This window comes from Zootoca vivipara, chromosome 13 (genome assembly GCF_963506605.1).
Source record: "Zootoca vivipara chromosome 13, rZooViv1.1, whole genome shotgun sequence".
Classification (NCBI taxonomy): domain Eukaryota; kingdom Metazoa; phylum Chordata; class Lepidosauria; order Squamata; family Lacertidae; genus Zootoca; species Zootoca vivipara.
Window position 1 is genome coordinate 38,630,640 of NC_083288.1, and position 20,877 is coordinate 38,651,516.

At 47.7% G+C, this 20,877-nt stretch overlaps 1 protein-coding gene across 1 annotated transcript; it reads right to left on the reverse strand.

Annotated features, from left to right (window-relative positions):
• Positions 1 to 20,499, reverse strand: TBC1D10B (TBC1 domain family member 10B). Its single transcript, XM_035134526.2, has 9 exons — positions 19,453 to 20,499; positions 13,885 to 13,984; positions 13,669 to 13,776; positions 13,392 to 13,498; positions 12,533 to 12,647; positions 11,104 to 11,169; positions 8,671 to 8,860; positions 7,985 to 8,139; positions 1 to 6,040 (listed from the first exon to the last, which is right to left on the reverse strand). The coding sequence occupies exons 1-9, from the start codon at positions 20,322 to 20,324 to the stop codon at positions 5,336 to 5,338; spliced, it is 2,418 nt and encodes an 805-aa protein (XP_034990417.2). The 5' UTR covers positions 20,325 to 20,499; the 3' UTR covers positions 1 to 5,335.
• Between the last annotated feature and the right edge of the window lie 378 nt (positions 20,500 to 20,877).

Here is a 20,877-nt window from a genome sequence, read left to right on the forward strand (position 1 = left end):
TAAACAAAGAAACCTACCAGCCTCAAGAATTGTTTTGTTCACCATAGTACCGTGTTTCTCCAAAAATAAGACACCGTCTTATATTCTTTTTTCCTCAAAAAAAAAACACACTATGGCTTATTTTCAGGGGGTGTCTTATTTTTTTCCTCCTCCTCCTCCTCCTGCCGCGGCCGGCATTGCTGCTGCGCCTATCACTATGTCTTATTTTCGGGGTATGGCTTATATTCCTTGAATGCTTAAAAATCCTGCTATGGCTTATTTTATGGGTATGTCTTAAAATATGTGAAACAGGGCAGTAGCCGCCATACCTGATACAGTGAGAAAGGAGGTTGACCTCAGTAATGGTATATTTTGGCAAGCGCTTATTGTGGGTGGAGTCTGCAGCTGTGCCAACCTCCTGAGTGTGGAACCAAAACCATTCCCCAAAGTGAAAGCTTGCCTTCTTTGCCGTTATTTGGTCCAGCCCATGCATTTAATGGTGTGATGAAAACAGCATTGGCCTAGTCTCTGGTATTTGACTGGTGGGTCAGGACCCTTGCCTTAGCCTTAAGGATGCATTGCCACAACAGCACTATTGCAATATGGTAAAGTAACAATAAAAATGAAGCAGCAGGTACCCACCATGTCTGGCTTAAAAGTTGACTGCTATCAAAACCAGGATTGCCTGGACAGTGGTGGCTCAGCAGAGGCCGCAAGCAGAAGCTTCCCTCAGATTAACTGTAAAGAGATCCTGTTAACTGGAAGAGACGGGCCCTTCCGAACACAAAGTGTGCATCTACCTCTAAACTATGGTCCTTCCAATGGTGTCATCTTCCCCAACCCACTATAACACACACACACACACCTTTTTATCAATGATTTCTAGGTAGTTGCCTACGACTCTCATCATAAAATCATTCCTCCACCACAACTTTAAAACCTAAAAGGATCTTTGTTCCCAACAACAGTTTGAAGAGGCACTGTCTGTATTTCGATTTTCCAGTTCTGCTCTTGCACCCTTAAAGTATCCATGTGTAATTTTACTTTATGTTCATTTGCTCCCTGGCTCAACATCATTCGTGGCTGCCCAACATGGCACTGGTCCACCTCTGGCTACACAAACCCACTGATTTTCCTCTCAGATCAACAACGAAGATTCAAAAGAGCCAGGGTAGTGGCTGGTTGTGGGGGGGGGGGACGGTATTCAAATCTCCATTCCACCATGAAGTCCGCTAAAGTAACCATTTTCCAAGCTCTGTCTCAGTCCCATCTATTATGCAGGACTGCCCCAAGTATGTCATCCATGTTTCAATATGTGGCAAACATATTGATCTTAAAACTACCAACAGGCTTTCCCAATCATGGCAGAGTTGAGAGGGATGTCAAAAGTCACAGAGTTTTAGGACAGAGAATATTTGACCCGGCAGCTGATGCTGGAAGACATCTTCCCATCATCCCTTACTGTGGACCGTGCAAAGTGGAGCTGATGAGAATCCAACATCTGGAGATTCCTCTTCCCTGATCAAGGTCCCCCTACAGAATTCATGTTGGCAAGCTAGTAAAATGTGGGCTAGATGGAGCTACCATGACATAAGAGTTGTAGTTAGTGAGGGATTGCATCCAAGGAGTGCTCATAGCGGCTCCTGGTCATCGTGAAGAGAAAATGTTCTATCTGCACTATATCTTTTAAGGACTATGCTGGATATCACTTCAAAGAGTCCTCTCTTCTCCCCAAAGGATCCTGGGAACTGTAGTTTGTTCAGCATATTGAGAGTTGTTAGAAGACCCCTATTCCCCAGTTTGAAAGTACGAAGTGCAAGTAGATAAGTAGGTACTGCTCCAGCGGGTAGGTAAACGGCATTTCCGTGTGCTGCTCTGGTTTGCCAGAAGCGGCTTCCACATGACCCGGAAGCTGTACGCCGGCTCCCTCGGCCAGTAAAGCGAGATGGGCACCACCACCCCAGAGTCGTCTGCGACTGGACTTAATGGTCAGAGGTCCCTTTAGCTTTACCTTTATTCCCCTCACAGAGCTACAATTCGCAGAGTCCCCTGGGAAAAGGGGTTGGTCATTAAACCACACTGGGAATTGTAGCTCTGTGAGGGGAATAGGGGCCTCTTTAAAATTCTCAGCATCCTTAACAGACTACAAGTTCTAGAATTCTTTGTGAGGAAGACATAACTTTTTAAAGCTGTATGACACTGCTTTAAACATAAAGTTCAGATGGAGCCAAAATGAAAAGCTGGGTGCTATTATAGGGTTCTGTCTTGGGCCCAGTGTTGTTCAACAATAAATGATTTGATGAAGGTTGAGGGTGGGATACTCATTAAATCTGCAGATGACACAAAACTGTACGAGCTAACCAATGCCTTAGAAGACAGAGATTATCTTGACAGTAAGGAGACTTGGGCCAAAACTCACAGAATATAAATATGAGTTTATATAAATGTGAAGTTCTGTGTTTAGCCAGGAAATAAATCAGATTCACAAATATAGGATGGGTGGCACCTGGCTTACTACAGTAGCACCCGCACACTGCGTGTTCCCTTCAGCAAAGAAAATTTTCCCCTTCTCCAAGGATGCAGATACTCTCATCCCACAGAAGACAGCCCAAACCATCAAAAATCAATGAAGACGCTTGACAAACTAGACTGTCATTTTGTTTTGTTAACATTTTTAAACAAAGCAATGGGGGAAAAATCCAGTAAGAACGAGGCACAAACAAAAAGAAAGACATTATTAACAAGGAGGACAGTAAAGAGATGTCAGCTGTAAACTTCCAATTTTCTTCTCTTCCTGATTAGCAGTGGTGGTTTAAAAAAACACTAATAAAAAATTAAAAGGCAAGGGGAAAAAATGAATTCCTAATTTTTCCAGTGTCTGTCCCATTAAATAAGAGCACAAGGTCAAAAAATAATAACCTCAAGGTTCTGTATACATAATTACAATACTGAAACATATATATAATATATGTGTTATAGAGAAGAGTTATATACAGAAATGAGGATGGACTAATGGAGCTTTTTCGCTGGCTCGTAGATGGGATCGTGGAGTCTAGAAGCTGCCATTTAGGGCAGGCGTGTTCTGGGAAGCAAGATTCTGAAACAGGTTCATGATTTTCAAGCTATTCACAACTGCAGAAAAATGTAACCTAACGTGGAGAGCGATGCTGCGGAAGGTGAAAGCAGAAGGGGCAACAGGGCGAGTTATGAAGATGCACAAGTCCAAAGTTGCCCAAATCCATTCAGTCCACTTCCAGCCCAGCCTGACCTCCAAGGCAGCAAGAGTTCTGTCTCCCTGTTGCAGAGACCCTTCTTCCCACAACATTTCTAAAATTCTGACCCGCCAGGCTCTGCTAAGCTACTGTAGATATCAGCATCCCAGGTCTCGCTAAGCTGCATGGAATAAAAGCCAAGGATCTGACCGGCTGCATTCTACACTGCTATCAAAGGAAGGCCAAGCTAGCTAATGCCAGTGTGTAGGAACGTTAAAAGGGTTTGTGGTTGCATAACGAAAACACATAGAGAAAAATCATTCGAGTTACAGTGTTTTAAAGGAACCAATTTGCTTTCCGCTGAGGGACAGAGGAATAAAGCATGCAACTTGGGGGCATGTACTATACTATATTAACAAACTAAAAGCATTTTAAAACCTGTTTTAAACCGCCGTGCCTCAAATTTTATGAAGGGACTGTGGGGCTTCAAAATATGAAAGCATTCTCAGCCTGTTCCCCAAATGACAATTCCTTAACCTTGACTCTAGGCCAGCCTTCCTCCTGCTGCTGCTCTCTCAATAAATGTTAGGGTACTGTACCGCCTCTGACTGCCATGCTGGGCTGGGGATCATGGGAGTTTTCATACCAAACACATGGGAACTTGGGAAAGGGCTCAAGAGAACCCAGAGCAGTCAAAACTAATGGTCCACTGGCTTAAATGTGTTGTGGAGACGCATCCTTTGTATCCAGAAAATGACTGGTGCTGGTTGTATGCTAATAAAACAAGGGCAAAGATACCCAAATATGTTGTTAAGGACTGATATGGGTACCAGGGCTTGGAGAGGAACAGTGTACAACACAGTCCACCCCCACCCCACCCCTTGTTGGCAGAAGCTCCCTAGAAACCTGGCTGCCTCCCTCACTGTCTGGAGGCAGCAAATGGGAATGTTTGTGCCAGAAGGTAAATACTCAAGGACAAGAAATTGCTAAAGAGCAAAAACCTTTCTCAAGTGCATATCACCAAAGCGGGAATGGGGAATCTCAACGTACGGCCCCCTCTCTGCTCCAATCTCTCTTCTCCTTTCTGCTCAAGAAATCTCAACAGACATAAATAGGCACCAACTTTTTTTTTCCTGACCACTGCTAAGAAATCTTTGCATAGGAGCAGCCAAATGGCCGAGTTTCTGGGTAGCAGGGTAGCCAGCTCCCCACCCCCAATACACATACACATACACACACTCAGACTCGCATTTACAGAAAGGCTTCCTGTCTCAATTCACTGTATGTGAGGGAGCAATCCAACAGGTTCCGCTTTCCTCTTTGCTGCAGGTCCATGTTGGCTAAAGCCACTTCAGCCTGCCATGCGGCTTTCAAAGAACAGAGACACCGCCAGCAAATAAGGCAACTATCGCAGCCTGTAGGTAACCATGCATGGGGGCCAGGGAGCCAAAGGAAGGAGGGATTTCTTATAGGGGAGACAGTCAAGTCTGGGGTGGAGCCAAGGGAAATACATATATATATATATATAGCAATGTTATGAGGGCCAACCCACAATGGAAGAAACATTTGTTAATATACTGGCGGGAAGACAATACCTTGTTCTCGAAACCAGCCTCTCTGGAGGTGGTGTTGTAAGCCTGGAGTGGTTAAATAGCTTTAAGGAGAGAGGATTCTATATACAGTACTTGAAATTGGGATGTCAGGAGTTATTATTAATAGTATGGTTACCTCCTCAGTTAAGATTCCCAACCTTTTGGTAGGGGATCGGAGCGATGCAGCTGCTCCTGTTGGTTGCGACAAAAACAGCAGTGGGCGGCCATTTTCTGTAGCCACGCAGAGCACAGCCGCCATCTTGTTTTGGCCCTATTCATTAAGGATAGGGGAAGGGGAGGGGGAAGGGAGCCACATCCACCTCAGGCACACAAAGGGAGGTAAAAACATGGGACCTCCGTTAAATATTCCACTACCCAACCGCGGCCCTAAGTTGTGTGGTTCAGTGCACGGCAGCTATCCCCCGCCTTGGCAAAAGCTCCTCCTGCCTTCTGGGTCCCCCTACCACAACAAGTCTCTGGGTGGCAGCCACCACCTTGGTCCTTGGCTGACGGGAGGGAGTCGTCGGGGCCCGTGTGGCCCCCCAGCCCTACTCAAAAGTGTGTGCTTTGTACCACGGACGCCCCTGAGGTTCCCCCCTCCTTCCCCTCCTCAGCGGGTGGAGGAGGGGCTGACTTGGGTTCCTTTTTCCTCAGCGACAACTTCCTCTCCTTCTTTAGCTTGGCCTCCTCTTTGGCTCGCTCCCTCTGCTGCTTCTTCTCCCGCTCCTTCTCCTGCTTCTCGCGCTCCTTCTGCAGCTTCCGCTCGCGCTCCTTCTCCTGCTTCTGCCTCTCCTTTTCCAGCTTCTCCTGCCTCTCGCGCTCCTTCTCTTTCCGCCTCTCCTCCTTGCTACTGCCCCCCGCTTTCCTGGGGGGGCCCCCAAGTGGCATGTTGTTCCCGGTGGGGGACGGCAAGGCCGCGTGGAGGCCTTCGGACACCACCACCTGGCTCTGGGCGGCAGGAGGAGCCGGGGGAGGGACAGCCGACATGGCCAAGGAGCCCACCGAGTGCGCCGGGGAGAAGGAGGGGCCGCCCGTACTGCCAATGGCTACCCTCTGCCTCAGGCCAGTGAGGCTCAAAAGGCTGGCGCTGGCGCTCAAGGGCGGGTTCATGCGGTGGCTTTCCTCGTGGATGGCCCGAGAGCCATGCAACCGGCGGGAGGGCTTGTACTGCAGCTCTCCCCGCGTCTCCCGCCATTTCTTCAGCTGCGTGGCGTTCTCCCGCTCCACAAGGGCTTCCGTCACCGGGAGGTTAATCACCTGGGCAAGGGGGGGGGGCGGACAAAAGCAAGCACAAGAGGAATAGCCACGTGGCATCTTTCACCAATATCCGCCACACTTCCACCCGTCTCAGCAGCCTCCTCGTATGTGTAACATCTCCTGGCCCACACAAAACAAAGGCAGTGCCTGGGCAAGGCACAGCTGCAATGGAAACCACATGCCATGTGGAATTGCTGGTTTCTTCCCCCTGTGGTTTCTCTCTCACTTTCAAATCAGCCTGGGCAAGCAGAGGAAGGCTGCTTAGCCTTTTCCACTGTGGTCCACTTTACGGTATACAATCAACTTCCGCCATGCCACCTTATAATCTGCATTTGGGGGAATACCAGGATCCGGGACTTCACCCACGTGCAGGCGAAAAAGGGCCTGGTGGAGGGCGATTAGGTACTGACAAGCATGAAGGGGAAGGGTTAGGCAGAACCTCCCCGTTTGCCCTTCCCTTCACTCCCAACTCACAGCCTGCCCAGGCAGATTTTGCTTGTATGAAAAAAATAAAATCAAAACCATTTTAAAAGTTGAGAGAGAAGCAGCCTCCCCCCTCCCAACACCTGAACTCCATGTAATCTGTCACTGTAAGCATGTGATTAGCAGATTTCTTAAAGCACTTTCCACCAAATCTGGAGAGAGTCTACTTTTATGAGCTCATTTAAGCGCCCTTCCTCAATTATCTTACTTTAGGATTTTGAGTGCATTTGTCTCTTCTGTTCATGTTTATTTGAATAAATATGGACACTGTCCATACTTATTCGGTAGCCTGCTCATGTTCCTTATATGAGGCAGGATATAAGCATAATGGTTCAAACCAAGGTACTATGTATTTCATGTCCATGTCATTTTGCTATAAGATAAAAGTTAGGTGAAGAAGTTTGTTTTTTAATGGGAACCTTGAATTTTTCAAACAAGGCCAACCATGTGTTTCTAGTCCCTAAGGTTAAAAAAAAAAGATTAGGAAGATAGACAAAGTCTGAAAAAGACTTAAAAATCAGGTAGATCATAAGATGTGAATGATTTTGACCAAGACTGAAATACACTATGGAATGGACAGTCTCTTCTTTAAATTTGATATCCCTTCGATAATTTGCATTCTCCAAAACAGAGGAGGGCAGATTTCTGGCTTCCGGAATCTACTTTGTGTTTTAGCAGAACCGCTGGAGATCCACCTTCTGGAACTTGGTGTGAAAGGCACACACCTTTAAGACATATACAGGGGCGGAGCTACCTGCCCCGGCACCCGGAGCGGTGCAGGGGCGGGGCTTGCCGCCCGCACAGTGAGCTTCCCTAGCCACCTGCCACCCGCACGATGAGCGTCGGGGGGGTGGGGGCGCTAGCGGTCTACGGCAGCATCATTCCTATTGGCCCGCCGCCTGTGCAGTGAGCGAGCGAGTGGGGGGTAGCACAGCGATGTCACCCGCCCTCACGGCTGACACCTGGTGCTCACCGGTCTCTCCGCACCCCCCTTCCTCCGCCAGTGGAAATATATGTGGTGCCTCTGAGCACAGGGATTTCTGAGTACAAGAACTGAGCTGACTTCACAGTTCTTCCACCCCAAAATCCATTTTGGGTTACCTGAAGTGTCTTTCATTTTAACACTTTAATTGAGGTTCCTTTAACCCCCCCTCCCCACAAAAACCCCCACAAAACCCTGCAATTGGTAGTTATAAATCCTTGCCTATGGAATGGCTGGTCCCTTCTTTAAATCTGATATCCCTTCGATAATTTGCCACCAGAGGAGGGCAGACTTGCAGATCATCTAGAAATCACACAATTGACCCCCATCTGCCTTCTGCCTTCCCCTGCCCTGTGCATCTTGACTACTTTCCCAACTGGCTTTCTGCCTGACGGATATCATGGTGCAGAATCCTTGGTGCATAATCCAAGGCTCCTTGTTCTCTGCTTAGAACTCTGCTCTTACGACCTGTTTCTCACCTCCTGGACAAGGAAATTCTCTTGCATGGTATCAACAGGCAGGTTCCTTAGTTTCTCCATCGTCTCGTACATGCCTTGGCAGGAGCGCAGCTTGTCTATTGAGCCCAGCGTGTTCCGGAGCAGCACTAAGCCCACTCGAAAGATTATCTTCACCCCTGCAAGTGGGAGAGAAGGATCACTCAGGGGTTGGGGTGTGGGGGGAGGAAGGAGCTTGACACACCGTATGACAGGCATCCCCAAACTCGGCTCTCCAGATGTTTTGGGACTACAATTCCCATAATCCCTGACCACTGGTCCTGTTAGCTAGGGATTTTGGGAGTTGTAGTCCCAAAACATCTGGAGAGCCGAGTTTGGGGGTGCCTGTCGTATGAGGCCAGGAATCCCATCATCCTCTGCGAGATGGCGATAAGCGTTTTAAAAAAGGAGACTCCACAAGTGGAATTTGTAACAACCAAGTAAGCAAGGGCTCAGGAGCCACCCTTCTGATTCAATTCAGTGATGGAAAGGCAGTTCAAAAGAAAAGCCAAAGGAGAGGATCCAATTTATAGCAGAAAGTGCCGTTGTTCTTGTATCTTTCCCTCCTGACTGGGTCGGCATAAGGGGGCGGGGGATGCAGACACTACATAATCAAGACACCCAAGGCCAGGCAGAGAGAAAGCAAGTGGGGACCAAGGAATGAGCCTCACCTTCACAGAAGAACATGTCCCAGACGCGAAGTACAGAGCACCAGGGCAAGGTCCGAGAGAAGATGCACATGAACCACTCCGTCATGTACAAGATGGGGTCGACCTTGTACCTTTTCAGGTGGCGGTAGGCAATGGGAGACGCTCGCCGCAGCAGGGCAAAGAAGATCTCCCCGTCCAGCTGAATCGCCTCCTGCGCAGGAAGCACAAGAAACCTCTGGGATGAGAGGAGCACTGGGAGGAAGAGGAATCACCAACCCTAATTTCCCCTCCCCACTACTTTCTCCTTTCTCCTTTTCATGGTATCCTGCTCTACCAGCCCAAAGGAGGGCTTGTGGGAGTGCTTGGGTGCAGGAATACCAAGGTGGATAAAAATCACTGAAAATAATGGTTTTTTTAAAAAAAAATTTAAATTGGATTTTAAAAATAAAATGCTTTTAGTGGAAAAATTTTCTAAGGAATAGTTTTCTATTTACATTACATTATAGTCCAAAGGCTATTCATCAGGAAATAAGGATTTGTTTTTAAGTTTTTCATGTGTGCTAAAACTCAGTCTAAGGTGTGTTTTCTTTTTTTAAAAAAACTGTTTAACCACATCAGTTAACAAACACGGATACGTATGCTAATGTTATTGTTTTAGTTTAAAAAAATGTTACATTATTATTAAGGATATTATTGTTTTTCTCCTTCCAATAAAGTACAGCAGAAAAGTTGTCCAAATATAAACAGTTAACTTATTAAACCTCAACGTATTTCTAATAGTATAACCAAATCAGTAATTTTTGATTAACTGTAAAAACCACTCTGAAAATTTATTATTCCAAAAATGAAACCTTCATCTGGTTGTAAATATTAAGATCATACCAGCAAGAATGAGTCTGGAAACCTTAAAGAGAAACCAGCAGACCCTTTGCTTGGAAATTAAACAAAGGGTCTGCTGGTTTCTCTTTAAGGTTTCAAGACTCAAAAGAGAGCAGAGCAATTAAAGGCACAGAAGTCCTGTCCTCTATTGAGTCTGGCAACCTTATGCACAGCTTAAGGCTGCATGGAGCTAGAAGAATTGCCATATTTTTAATGGATAAAGGTTCTGTGACTAATGACTGTATATAAGGCAGAAATAAAGCTTCCCCCAGCATGAAACGAACATAGGAAGTGCCTTTAAGTGAGCCCATCCAGCTTAGTACTGTCTACAGTAGGTTGCCAAGATTCAAGCAGGGGTTCCTCGCAGCCCCACCTGCAATTGTACCTGGGACCTTCTGCTAGCAAAGAAGGTGTTCTACCACCAAGCCAGGGCCCTTCACCTGTTGATTTTTGCCTGCTTGGCAGCTGTTTAAAGGCACAGTCTCTGTCCATATTAAACAGGGATGGGGAATCTGTGGCCCCCCAGATATTGCTGGAGATCCAACTCCCATCAGCACCAGTCAACATGGCCAGCGGTCAGGAGAGATGGGAGATGTAGCCCAACAACAAGCTAGAGCGCCAGGGGTTAGTCACCCCTGCTCTAGTGGGATGGGGTAACGAAAGACTCAAGACATACAATTAGCCACTGATTCCTCTTTAGCTCTGTTGTTCATATGAAAGGTTGGCTTGATTTAATTCACTTTTAACACTCTTTCACCCTGATGTTTTTTCCACTGTGGGCCCACTTTTAAGCAGTCACCTGGTTTAAAGAAATGTGTCGATTAATTGCACACATTGTAAAAAAGCAACTATCCCTGCGTATATATGCAGCTGAATAAAATTTTTAAAAATAGTTCCGAAGGGGAAAGGGTATCTTTCCTTTATTTTGAGAGGATGCACACACATCACGACAGGCAAGATCACAAAGACGTATTTCCACCACAGAAGGGAGCGCCTCTTCTAAAACGGCACTCGCTGCCCAGTTATAATTATAATTCAGCCCATTATAATGGGCTGGGAAAAGAAGAAGTCGGCAACTTGAGCCCAAGGCGAGCTCACTCTCCGGACCAGTCATCCATGGTGGCAGGGGGTGGGAGGGCAAGTTCCATGTTTGACTGGAGGGAGGATGAAGGGAGAAGTGAAACAGGTTGGAAAACAAACCCTTAAAAAGCTAGTCCGATAAACTGGCCCTGAGAGAGAAATGAAAGTGAGGAAATAGCAGGCAGGTGTATAATTATGTGTGTTCCTGCTGCTGCTGCATGTTACCAGACTACAAGCCTCCCGTCCTTTCCCAGGAGGCCTCCATCCTCCAGCAAGTCTCATTCCTCTCCAGAAAAGTAGAGCACAGGAAGATACTGGGTGGTCCTTGCAGGACACTGCTAAGCATAGGTACCCCAGTGATGTAGTAGTGGGGGGAAATGTCTATTCATTAGAGTGTTTTTTTTAAAGAGTGCAGAAGACATTTCCTTGTAAAGAAGTCCTGTGGAAATGCCCTGGGCCTACTGCCCTTCCTCACAGGACCACAGCCGTACTCACCAGTCCAGCGCTGTAATAGCCAGGGAGGTATTTCTCACAGATTTGCACCAGGCACCAGAAAGCTTGCTGATGAGACAGAGAAACAGAAACTCTCAACACTGATAATCTGGGCAGTCATACCCTCCTGGCTAAGGCAGTCCTTCCACTAGTTCACTGCCCAATTGCATGCAATAAACCCCTACTAGTGCATTCAGGAAGGACAGCCCAGAGAGTTACCTCCTCTGTTCTGGCTGCCATATTTCCTTTGCAATACTGTGCAGGTGGCACACAAGCAACCAACGCCCAAAAAGAAGAACAAAGGAATCTGCATTATATTGGATCAGACCATTGGTCTATCTAGCAGAGCATTATCTACGCTGACTGGCAGTGGCTCTTCATGGCTGCAGGAAAGGAATATTTCCCAGGCCTGCCTTGAGGTGTCAAGGATTGAACCTGGGACCTTCTGCATGCAAAGCAGGTGCTCTGCTGAGCTACAGCCCTTGACTTCTACTGGAGATGAATGAACATGGCACTACCGATAAAGTGCCTTATAAATTCTGCTGAAATACCATGGCTATATTTCTACGTTGGGCAATGTTTGCAGGTAAGGGTGTTGAAAACTGGCCTGAGACTAAGTAACAGGGCAGAAAAGTGCCAAGTTGCCAGAGGGGGTGGTTTGAGGAAAGAGTGCCCAACAGACTCTTACCTCCTGGTAGACATGCCTTGAGGGCCTGTGTGCAGTCATAAAGATTGCTGCAAGACTGGCATTTGAGTTTGGAGGCTCTGAGACATCCGTTTGGTTTGGTGGTTAGAGTGCTGGACAAGGACCTGGGAGACAGGGTTCAAATCCCCACTCAGCCGAGTGACCTCAGCCTGCCAGTCATCAGCACTCAGCCTAGCCTTTACTTGTTGTAAAGATAAAATGAGAAGCAAGGGGGGGGGCTGCCCATCAGCTTGAGCTCCTTGGGGAAAAGAAGGGATTTGAATGTAATAATCAATTTAAAAAACAAACCCACTGCACATGCTCAGTGTCATATAGAAAAAAGGCTGCAGCTGAGAATAGCATGCTAGGCTAGACAAGCCTCTCGTCTGACCCAGCAGGGCGCTTCTTAGGTGTCTCTGAAAGCATGAAGCAAGGTGCCGGCTCCCCCTGTCCACTGCCTCAGCAGCACAAAGAACAGTTTCTAGTAGAGAAGGAACCGCTGGGTAGGCCTGGTATAAAAGACCCTCTCACTACCAACACCAAGGCCCCAAGAGTTTTGGAGTCAGGATGCTCTCCACCCTCCCACTTTTCCTGCTGAAGATTCTTCCCAGCATATACAAACTTTGGCTCCTCCCAAACCTCATCCACCACATCCCATCCTTTTCTTTTTCAGAGAACCCACATTCTCAAGGTGTCCGCTGCGCCCCCCCCCCCCCCGCCACACAATGTCATGAAGGAGCTACTCACCTCTGCAGGCATATGCATCAGCAAAACCGCGGCCACGGGTGCCTGTGCCTGGCAGTAGCCTTCTTCTGGCCGGTAGATGGTGTAGGCCTTCAGAATGCGGTAGAGGTCCTGCTGCCTGCGATGGAAGAGAAGGGTGAGGACCAGGGATCCAGAACCCCTCTCCTAGCCTTGAAGGGGCATCCGATTCAAAACGGGACCCAGCAGGCTCAGGGAAGGGTTGGAAGGTGTGACGTGGGTCCTTGGCCTCTAGGCCAGGCATCCCCAAACTGCGGCCCTCCAGATGTTTTGGCCTACAACTCCCATGATCCCTAGCTAACAGGACCAGTGGTTGGGAAGATGGGAATTGTAGTCCAAAACATCTGGAGGGCCGAAGTTTGGGGATGCCTGCTCTAGGCAGCGCCATGTCTAACCCAAGACTAGGCTGCAAATAAGGGCTGGGCCTCCAATGGAGGATCAAGGTTTCCAAAGCACAGGCTGTAATGCTCCTGGAACAGGCAAAAGAGAGGTGGGAGTCATGAGCGTCTGACTACCAATAGGCTGTGCTACTTCGGGTGGGAGATGGAAGGGATGCAGGAGAAGGAAGAATGCTGGAACATGATTGAGTGCTGACAGTCTTTCCCAACCTGGTGGACTACAACTCTCATCATCCGCACCCAGCACAGGGAGCTGGAGGGGAAGGGATGAAGCAACACCTCTAAGGCTCCTTAGAGGGCGAATTGTTCAAGTACACGGGGAGGAAGTGCAATCGTAAGAGTCTGAGGCGCACAAGAGAAGCATGGAGACCTCCCAACCCTAGATGGCACTCCTTTTGGCCACTGTAGCAAAACCATTCCCCGCCACCCGTCTTCCATTCTCTCACCCGTGGCCTCCACGAGCTGCAAACATCTCATGGAAAGGGAATTGCCTATGTAGGTCTTTTTCAATCACATCTGTCCATTTGGGATCTCCAGGCTGGCGTTCTAGTTCCTAAGAAAAAAGCAGACAAGAAACAAAATGAAATAAAAAGGAGATGGGAAAAGGCTGAAAACTTGTTCTCTCTTCTTTTCCCAACAGAGATCCTGACGTCCGTCCGTCCGTCCGTCCGTCCCCCCCCCCCAATATCAGCATAGCAGCCAAGACAAGGTACTTGGAAATACCTCAAATTTCCCTGGATTTTGATCCAGAAGCTCCTTGCTGTTTGAGAGAAGTTGCCACGCTTTGGCACGGAGAGAAGAGGGGATCCCCTTCCGGCAGCGCAATTTCACCTGCAAATGAGATGGAGGAGTTAAAAAATTCAGTAAGAAAGGAAAGCTCAGATCCCAGTTGGATTCTTTCCCTCTACACTGTTGGGAAGGTGGTACTCAGAAGCTTACCTTTTGGAATCTGCGTGACAGCCATTTGTCCCAGTGGGAAAACATGTCCAGCCATTTGAGTTCCCTCTGCCTGGCCACGTCCACTGGGATGGCGCTTTCACTGCAGGGAAAGAAGAAGACGGAAGGATAAGGAAGCAGATACTGAGCTAAGGAGAAAAAGGTTATCAGTTCTACTCAGTGCCAAGTGAGTTTCATACATGCTTATTATGCAAGAAGTACACAACATTCATGGAAAGAGCTAAAGGGCTATGCAATATACTGGTACCCTCAGCCTCTTGGCCAGCTTCTGAGCTTTCAAAAGGACACAACTACAAATTCCTTCTTTGAAAAATGCAGATTATGCCGCTGCACTGGGGAGGTGGGACCACTGGGATGGCACCAAACTCCCCCGGCCCAGTGTCCTTCTCTTGCTCCCCAGCTTCATGGTCCCTGCGAGTCCTCCTCTTCCAGACCCTTCTAGGAAAAGGGATTGGCAGGACAAGCCCTCCAGGCAGGTAACAAACACTTTCTGAGCCAGCCACCCGCTACTTGCTACCCTGAAAATACCATCTTTGTAATTTCTACTCAACACATGGGAAAAGCCTAAACTGAGCTTTCCTTCCGTCAAACTCATTGCTCTTGGTTTGTGGCCACCAAGGGGATTGTGGGAGGGCATTGAGAAATGGAGCAGTTTCCTCCTGCGTAACCTGAGAAAATGTTACAGTAGGGTAAGGTTCCAGTCAGAGTGTCTGTGGTTTCCCACTACCCATTCCTGCCTCCAGGCTCACCAACTGTGTACATGACTACAAGCACATGCAAGCTTTACAGTGTATTCAGGTTTCTCCGCTCCTCCCCCAGAAAAGAAAACTTCAAAGAGTATCCGGGGATAACTCCTATAAGCATGAATGAAAGTAAGAAGCCCTTCAGCTAGTCATAGGGGAACAGGAAATTCAAGCTTGTCCTTTTAAAAAAATAATTCAAAATACAAACACACAAAATAAAGAAAGAAAAATGTCAACTCAAGCTTGTCCTTGTATTGGGGAAGCGGGGGGGGGGGGGGGAGAGTGAGGTGCCTAATTTCACTTGCTTCCACCCCTTAACCCGCATCAGTTTCAGTCAAGAGGCCTTCGGGAAGGCAAACATACAGAAGGATCTGGGCAGGGCTCCCTTTAACAGAACCCCGTAAGAAACAGGAAGTGTGGTTTGCCAAACAGGAAGTGGTGGGGCTGCTTAATTGAAAAAAGCCAGGGAAGGAGTTTGGTGGGGAAGGAACAGCAGTATTCTCCCACGGCCACACCCATCAGAGGAAACCAGTGGCTGGTGCTTATGTGGGATCCACTTCTCTGCAAGGCAACCTACAAGCCTCCAGCACTATAAGGCTTTAGGCCACTCATAGAGAAACCAGGAACCTCCACTCACTTTCTACAGCACTTTGGGGTGGGTGCAGCCCTGGGCTTAGCCAACATCCCTATGACCCATTTCTATCCTGGTCTTCCTTCCATGGAACTTAGAGCAGCACATGTGGGGTTTATTTGATCTTCACAACAATCTTGTGAGCGACATGTCCAAGGTCACCCAGAGAGCTTTGTGGCTGAGCAGCAATTTGAACCAGAGCTGCCTACACAACCAGTACTCAAGCCAAAAGTTCTACTTCGCCCCAAAATTCGCTAGAGGAACCTGCATTTCATAGCCTAAGACAAATCAAAAGAGATATATTTTAACCAATGTGGATAAGGCAAGGAAGAAAACCAAACACAAAACAACAAATCCTGAATACTGGCTCGGCTTGGCTCCCAATATCTCAAGTTCCAGTTTTTTCTGCTCTAACCCTGTTGGCTGCCAATACCCATACCCGGTAGTTCTGTTTCTATTGACTATTGTTTACTTTGTCAGCCGTTCTTCCTCAATAACTGGCTTTCCTTACAGGTTCCAGCATCAGCCAAAAGATGACAGAAGGTGGTACAGATGGCTGAGCAGGAACAGCAGCTTATCCACATCCAATAAGAGAAACTTCAGGCAATTGGTTCCACACCCGCCAAGCAAAGAAAGCAACCCCCAGGCTGCTGCCGCCTACATGCATTCGCCAGCTGAAACAAAACAACACCCCACTAATCCTTAACACAGCCATGCCTCGGTACTAACTCTTATTCTGCAGACAAACAAGCTGACTGTCAGCAGACTGCAAAACCACTAGGAATTTGCACTTGTCGGAACTATCAACTAAAAAGGGCATTCCACAACTGAAATCAATCCTGCAAATTAGGACTGCCAGCAGAAACTAGTTTTCATATTTAATTTGCATCTAACTTTTCTTGTGGGGAAAACTGGGAACTGTTTCTTCCAGCCGCATACTTGCATCTTGTAAGAGGACTTTAAAAATGGATCCAACACATTGCTGGAAATTCCAGCGATTAGACAGCCCCGCCCCCTTGTTCAGAAAGTGAATGCAGTACAGTACTTCCAATTGCTAGAGACAAACGATAGAGAGAAAGCTGTCAGCACCACCTTGCCCTCTGGGGGTATTTGACCAGCCAGCCATTGAGGTGCTATGTAAAAAAGGATCTGGCCAAAGGCTCCTCTAGTTCAGCGTCCTATTCTCATAGTGACCAAACAGATGCTTTTGGGAAGTCCAATATTATGTCGAAAACTAGCAGGGGAGAAGAGGGCTGGCATCCGATGAGGTTTTCCTCATCAAACATGAGCTCAGCAGGCTTCCTTTCTCTTTAAAAGAAAACTAAAATTCTTAGGTTTCAGAGATGGTTGCCAAATTCTGTGTTAGTGGCTGTAACTACAGGTATGTCACTTTCTAAATACACACATACGCAACGTTCCACATGCCATACACACTATTCCACATGCCTGGTGAAACCAGGGCAACCGGGGAGAGGCAATGCTCCCTCCTCCGCACCCTTTAGTGGCACCTGATTAGGGGCCTAGGTAAGTCTTTGAGCTAAAAGACTTCCCTAGACATCCATCAGTCAGTGGTGCTTGGCATTGCTACACTCAGGAATCCAGGGAAGTGAGACAAACTGCACCACCGGGCTTAACTGCATGACTGAAGGCCACAGACAACTGCCGCTGCGCAGTTACAGGTCCTGAAAGGTCAGCTTTTGAACCCACCCAGAATCTCCCAGCTTTTCAGGGCCAGAACAGGCAGCAAGTCTGGGTAGAGTGATACACTGGCATGGAGAGGAAGAGGGAAAACACCTTCCAATAGATAACGGCTCAAAAGCTCTTCAAAAGCAACAGCATATTGGTCATTCCACGCTGCAAAAAATCACCTGAGCACTAATTCACTCTCTCTCTTTCCTCACTCCATGTAGATGACAAACTGCTTTCAGAAGAAGCTGCTTGTAACTGAGGACTGGGGGAATGGTACTCTTCAAAATAAGGAAACAAAAGCCAAGCACTCTTCCCAGAATATCTCTTCAACAGCCACAGCTGTATACACTTTATTGAGAGCCTGAAGACCACTAAGAGCACACAGGGCAAGTTGAAGGTGGCCCATCCATCCCTGCATCTCATCTCCAGGGGGAGCAAGGAAGTGGTGTTAGAAACTCAGATATATAAGCTAACCACCAAATGGCATCTTAACCCTGGGTTGCAGTTGCCACAATGGTATGTCTAGGCACCATTCCCACCCACCCACCCCCAAAGAAGCTTATTATTATTATTATTAATTTCATTTTTATACCACTTTATATTTTAAAGAGAAAATCTCAAAGTGGTTTATGGTACATTAAAACATCAAATAAAACAATTCCCCATATTTATTTACCTATTTAATTTAAAGTGGCTGGGGAAACCCAGCCAGATGGGCGGGGTATAAATAATAATAAGTTGTTGTTGCTGTTATTATTATTATTTTATTATTATTATATAGCTGCCCAATAGCAGAAGTACTCTAAGAAGCCAGTGCAGTGTAGTGGCTAAGAGTGTTGGGCTAGGTCAGGACCTGGAAGATCAGGGTTCAAAACTCAGTTGATCAGGACCTGGAAGATCAGGGTTCAAAACTCCACTCAGTTATGAAGCTTACTAGGTGACCTAGGGCCAGTCACAGCCTCTTAACCTACCTCACAGGGTTGTTATAGGGATTAACTGAGGAGGTGGGTGAATCATGTACTCCTTGGAGAAAAAGGCAAGATATAAATGCAATAAAGAAGCTATTCTGCTTACCTGCTTAAGAAAGGTGGAGGGGCCAGCCAGATGGAGATGTCAGTCGCCAACCTGGCATCCAGAGATCTCCATGTGGTTGCAATTGGGCCCATGCCAGTCGCAAACATTTCTAACACTGCCAGAAAGCAACAGGGCAGTAATCAGTCAATTCACCATCTCATTCCCTCCTAGCAGTTAGAAGTCTGACAAGTGAGCAGGTGATTGTTTCCTTTGGTTAGTTAGCAACTACAGATGTAGAGATCCTATATGAAAATGTCTAACCTTTGACCTGCTCACATCCTGAGACAGTGAATTCCCTTAGCAACTTTGTCTCCCACCACACCACAAATGCATGGAATGGCCATTTAGAGGAGATGGCAACTGGAGTAAGAGGCAAACCAAGGATTTGGGGGGGTATAGAGTAAAACACAACTGACACATAATAGACGTGATAGTCTGAATTCACACTACTGAGACTAATGTTACAACAACACTTCCCATGTTTGGGACAAAGACTGACTGGCATGCACAAAAGAAAGGTGGTCAGTCACAATACAAAAGAGCATGTAGCATCCTTCCAGTGAAACCACACATCCAGAGAGATGGTTTGAATTTCAGGCCAATGAGGGCAGCATCCAAGCTGAAGAGAAAAAACAGAGTTATGGGGGAAAGGGCAGAGATTAAATCCCAGTCATATTTGGGTGGAGAAATGAGTCACTTGGTCTAATTGAAGGATTGTGCTGAAGAGAAAGGTCTAGGGTTTAGGAAGACAATTAAGGCGGTTCCATAACAGTCATGATCAGCAGTCCCCACCTTACCCCAATTCATACAACAGTTTTACAGGGCATCAGGAAGCCTCTGAACTCCACACTGTCCTCCTGCCTAGAGGAGAATCAATGTATTTCACCTCTTTGGAAAAAACTCAGGTGCTATTTGTTCCTTTGCTGTATGCCAAGTACAGAATGATAAAGTAGGTGTAAGGAAAAAAATAATGATTTTTTCTTAAAGAAGAATGAATGCACAATCTGTTCCTAATGTCAACCAATAAAATGAAAATCTATGTCATATTCCCCAAAAGTCAAAGATTAGAGCCAGCACTCCCCAAACTAGCGAGATACCATTCACAAAGTTTGAATGGTATCTCCTGTGGGCGATGCCTTAGGTTATAACTATGCTGTCAGGGTACCAATCTGGACAAGGATCCCTCTCATCCCTAGGATTCTCCCCACAATCCAACTTTTCCAAGATGACAGCTTGCGCCCCCTAGGGGAAGAACATCATATATTATTTTCCCAGCACTCTAGCCAGAGTTGGAATTGTGGTCATCACTGGATATCTTGGTGAACTTGTTTGTCCTGTATAAAAGACTAACATCTTCCCTCCCTCCCTTCCCCGCAGGCATGGGAAACTCATCATCTTGGTGCCAATACTTACAGTGAACCAACATATTGGCTGCCCCCTAGGAAGCCATATTTGTCGGTCCTCCGGTATGCTAATCCATTGATCTCAGAATCTGAACCCATGGAGCTAGCATCATCAAGGAATCCAGAGCCGGGCAGTGACTCCATGGTGCCTGACATGAGGCTGACAGAATCCAAGTAGCTCAATGTGTCAGGAGCTGGAGGAGCCCTGGGTGCCGGGGTTCCGAGACTGGACTGGGAACCCATGTCCTGGGGCAGTTGTGAAGTGGAGAGATCGTGAGGCTCCAAGTCCTCTGGAGTGGTCGGTGAAGTCTTCTCAGGAGGCGTAACAGGGCTAGGCGCTACCACTACCACTGTGGGCGATTCTGGTGGAACCGGGAGAGATTTTACCATGGTCTCTTTAGGCAAAGCCACAGCTGGCGACATCATCCCGACATCATAGGACGACGTCACCGACATTCCATTTACTGTTGCCACGGCTGGCACGGGATCCACAGAATTGGTCGCAAGTACCGTCTCTACGGAAAGTTTGTCGCCCATCGGAATCACGTCCGTAGCTACAGCATCCGATGCCACGTGTGCAGGAAAGGCCATGCTCCCGTTATCGTTGGCCACAGCCATGAGAGACATCTCTACGGTGATCTTGGTTAAAGTTGCTTCTGTAGGAATGCAAGGTGCTGCTGTTGTAGCGCTGGTTGGCAGGTCTGCTTCCACGGCTTCCATTGTTACTGCATTGGCTGTTGCCAGGGGCGAAGCTGTCATGTTGTCTGCAGGCACTCCTACAGCCCCAGGAGCTGGGCTCACCTTCTTGAGGGCATGGAGCACTGAGTGAGGAGCATTATACCTCGGTGGGGGTGGTGGGGGGTCCCCAGAACCGGTCTCCATAACAACAATGGCCCCCTCCCCCCCAACAGGGGGGGGAATGCGGCCTAGTCACCCAGCCAAAGCCTGAGCTGTGGTAAGGGGAGGGTGGGGAAGGAGAAGGAGGAAGCTCAGAGCTTCGCGCTCCCCCCTGCCCTGGTAGTAGCAGCAGCAGTAGGAGAGGCAACCACCCCAGGCTGCGCGCGCATCTCCAGACAGCCTAGGCCGGAGTTCAGCCAATGAGAGTCAAGGAGGAAAATGACTTTAGCCAATCACTGAAATGGAACACAACTGGAACAGAAAGGGGTGGGGAGGGCCTGGAGAAGAGGGCGGGGCTCCTCGAAGGGCAAACCAATCGAATAGAGCGGGCTATGGTGCGCAGCCAATCCTTAAAGGGAAGTAGGAGATGTCGATCAAAATGAGGAAGGGCGGGGGAGTACTTGCCAATCAGAGACACAGACCCAAAACCAGAAATCCGTTTTCTTAGCCGGGAGGACAGCGAAGCTAAACCAATCGGGACAGAGCTGGCTAAGGTAATTGTAGGAAAGGGCGGGGGAGAGGCGTGCTTAAGAGCCCA

What these genes read in the sequence shown, in the direction of transcription:
- TBC1D10B (XM_035134526.2), bottom strand. Translation starts at nt 20,324, where the DNA reads ATGGAGACCGGTTCTGGGGACCCCCCACCACCCCCACCGAGGTATAAT. An exon ending in AAAATCCAGGGAAATTTGAG is followed by an intron (nt 13,499 to 13,668) that starts GTATTTCCAAGT and finishes CTTTTTTCTTAG; the next exon opens with GAACTAGAACGCCAGCCTGG. An exon ending in GCTATTACAGCGCTGGACTG is followed by an intron (nt 8,861 to 11,103) that starts GTGAGTACGGCT and finishes CTTCCTGCGCAG; the next exon opens with GAGGCGATTCAGCTGGACGG.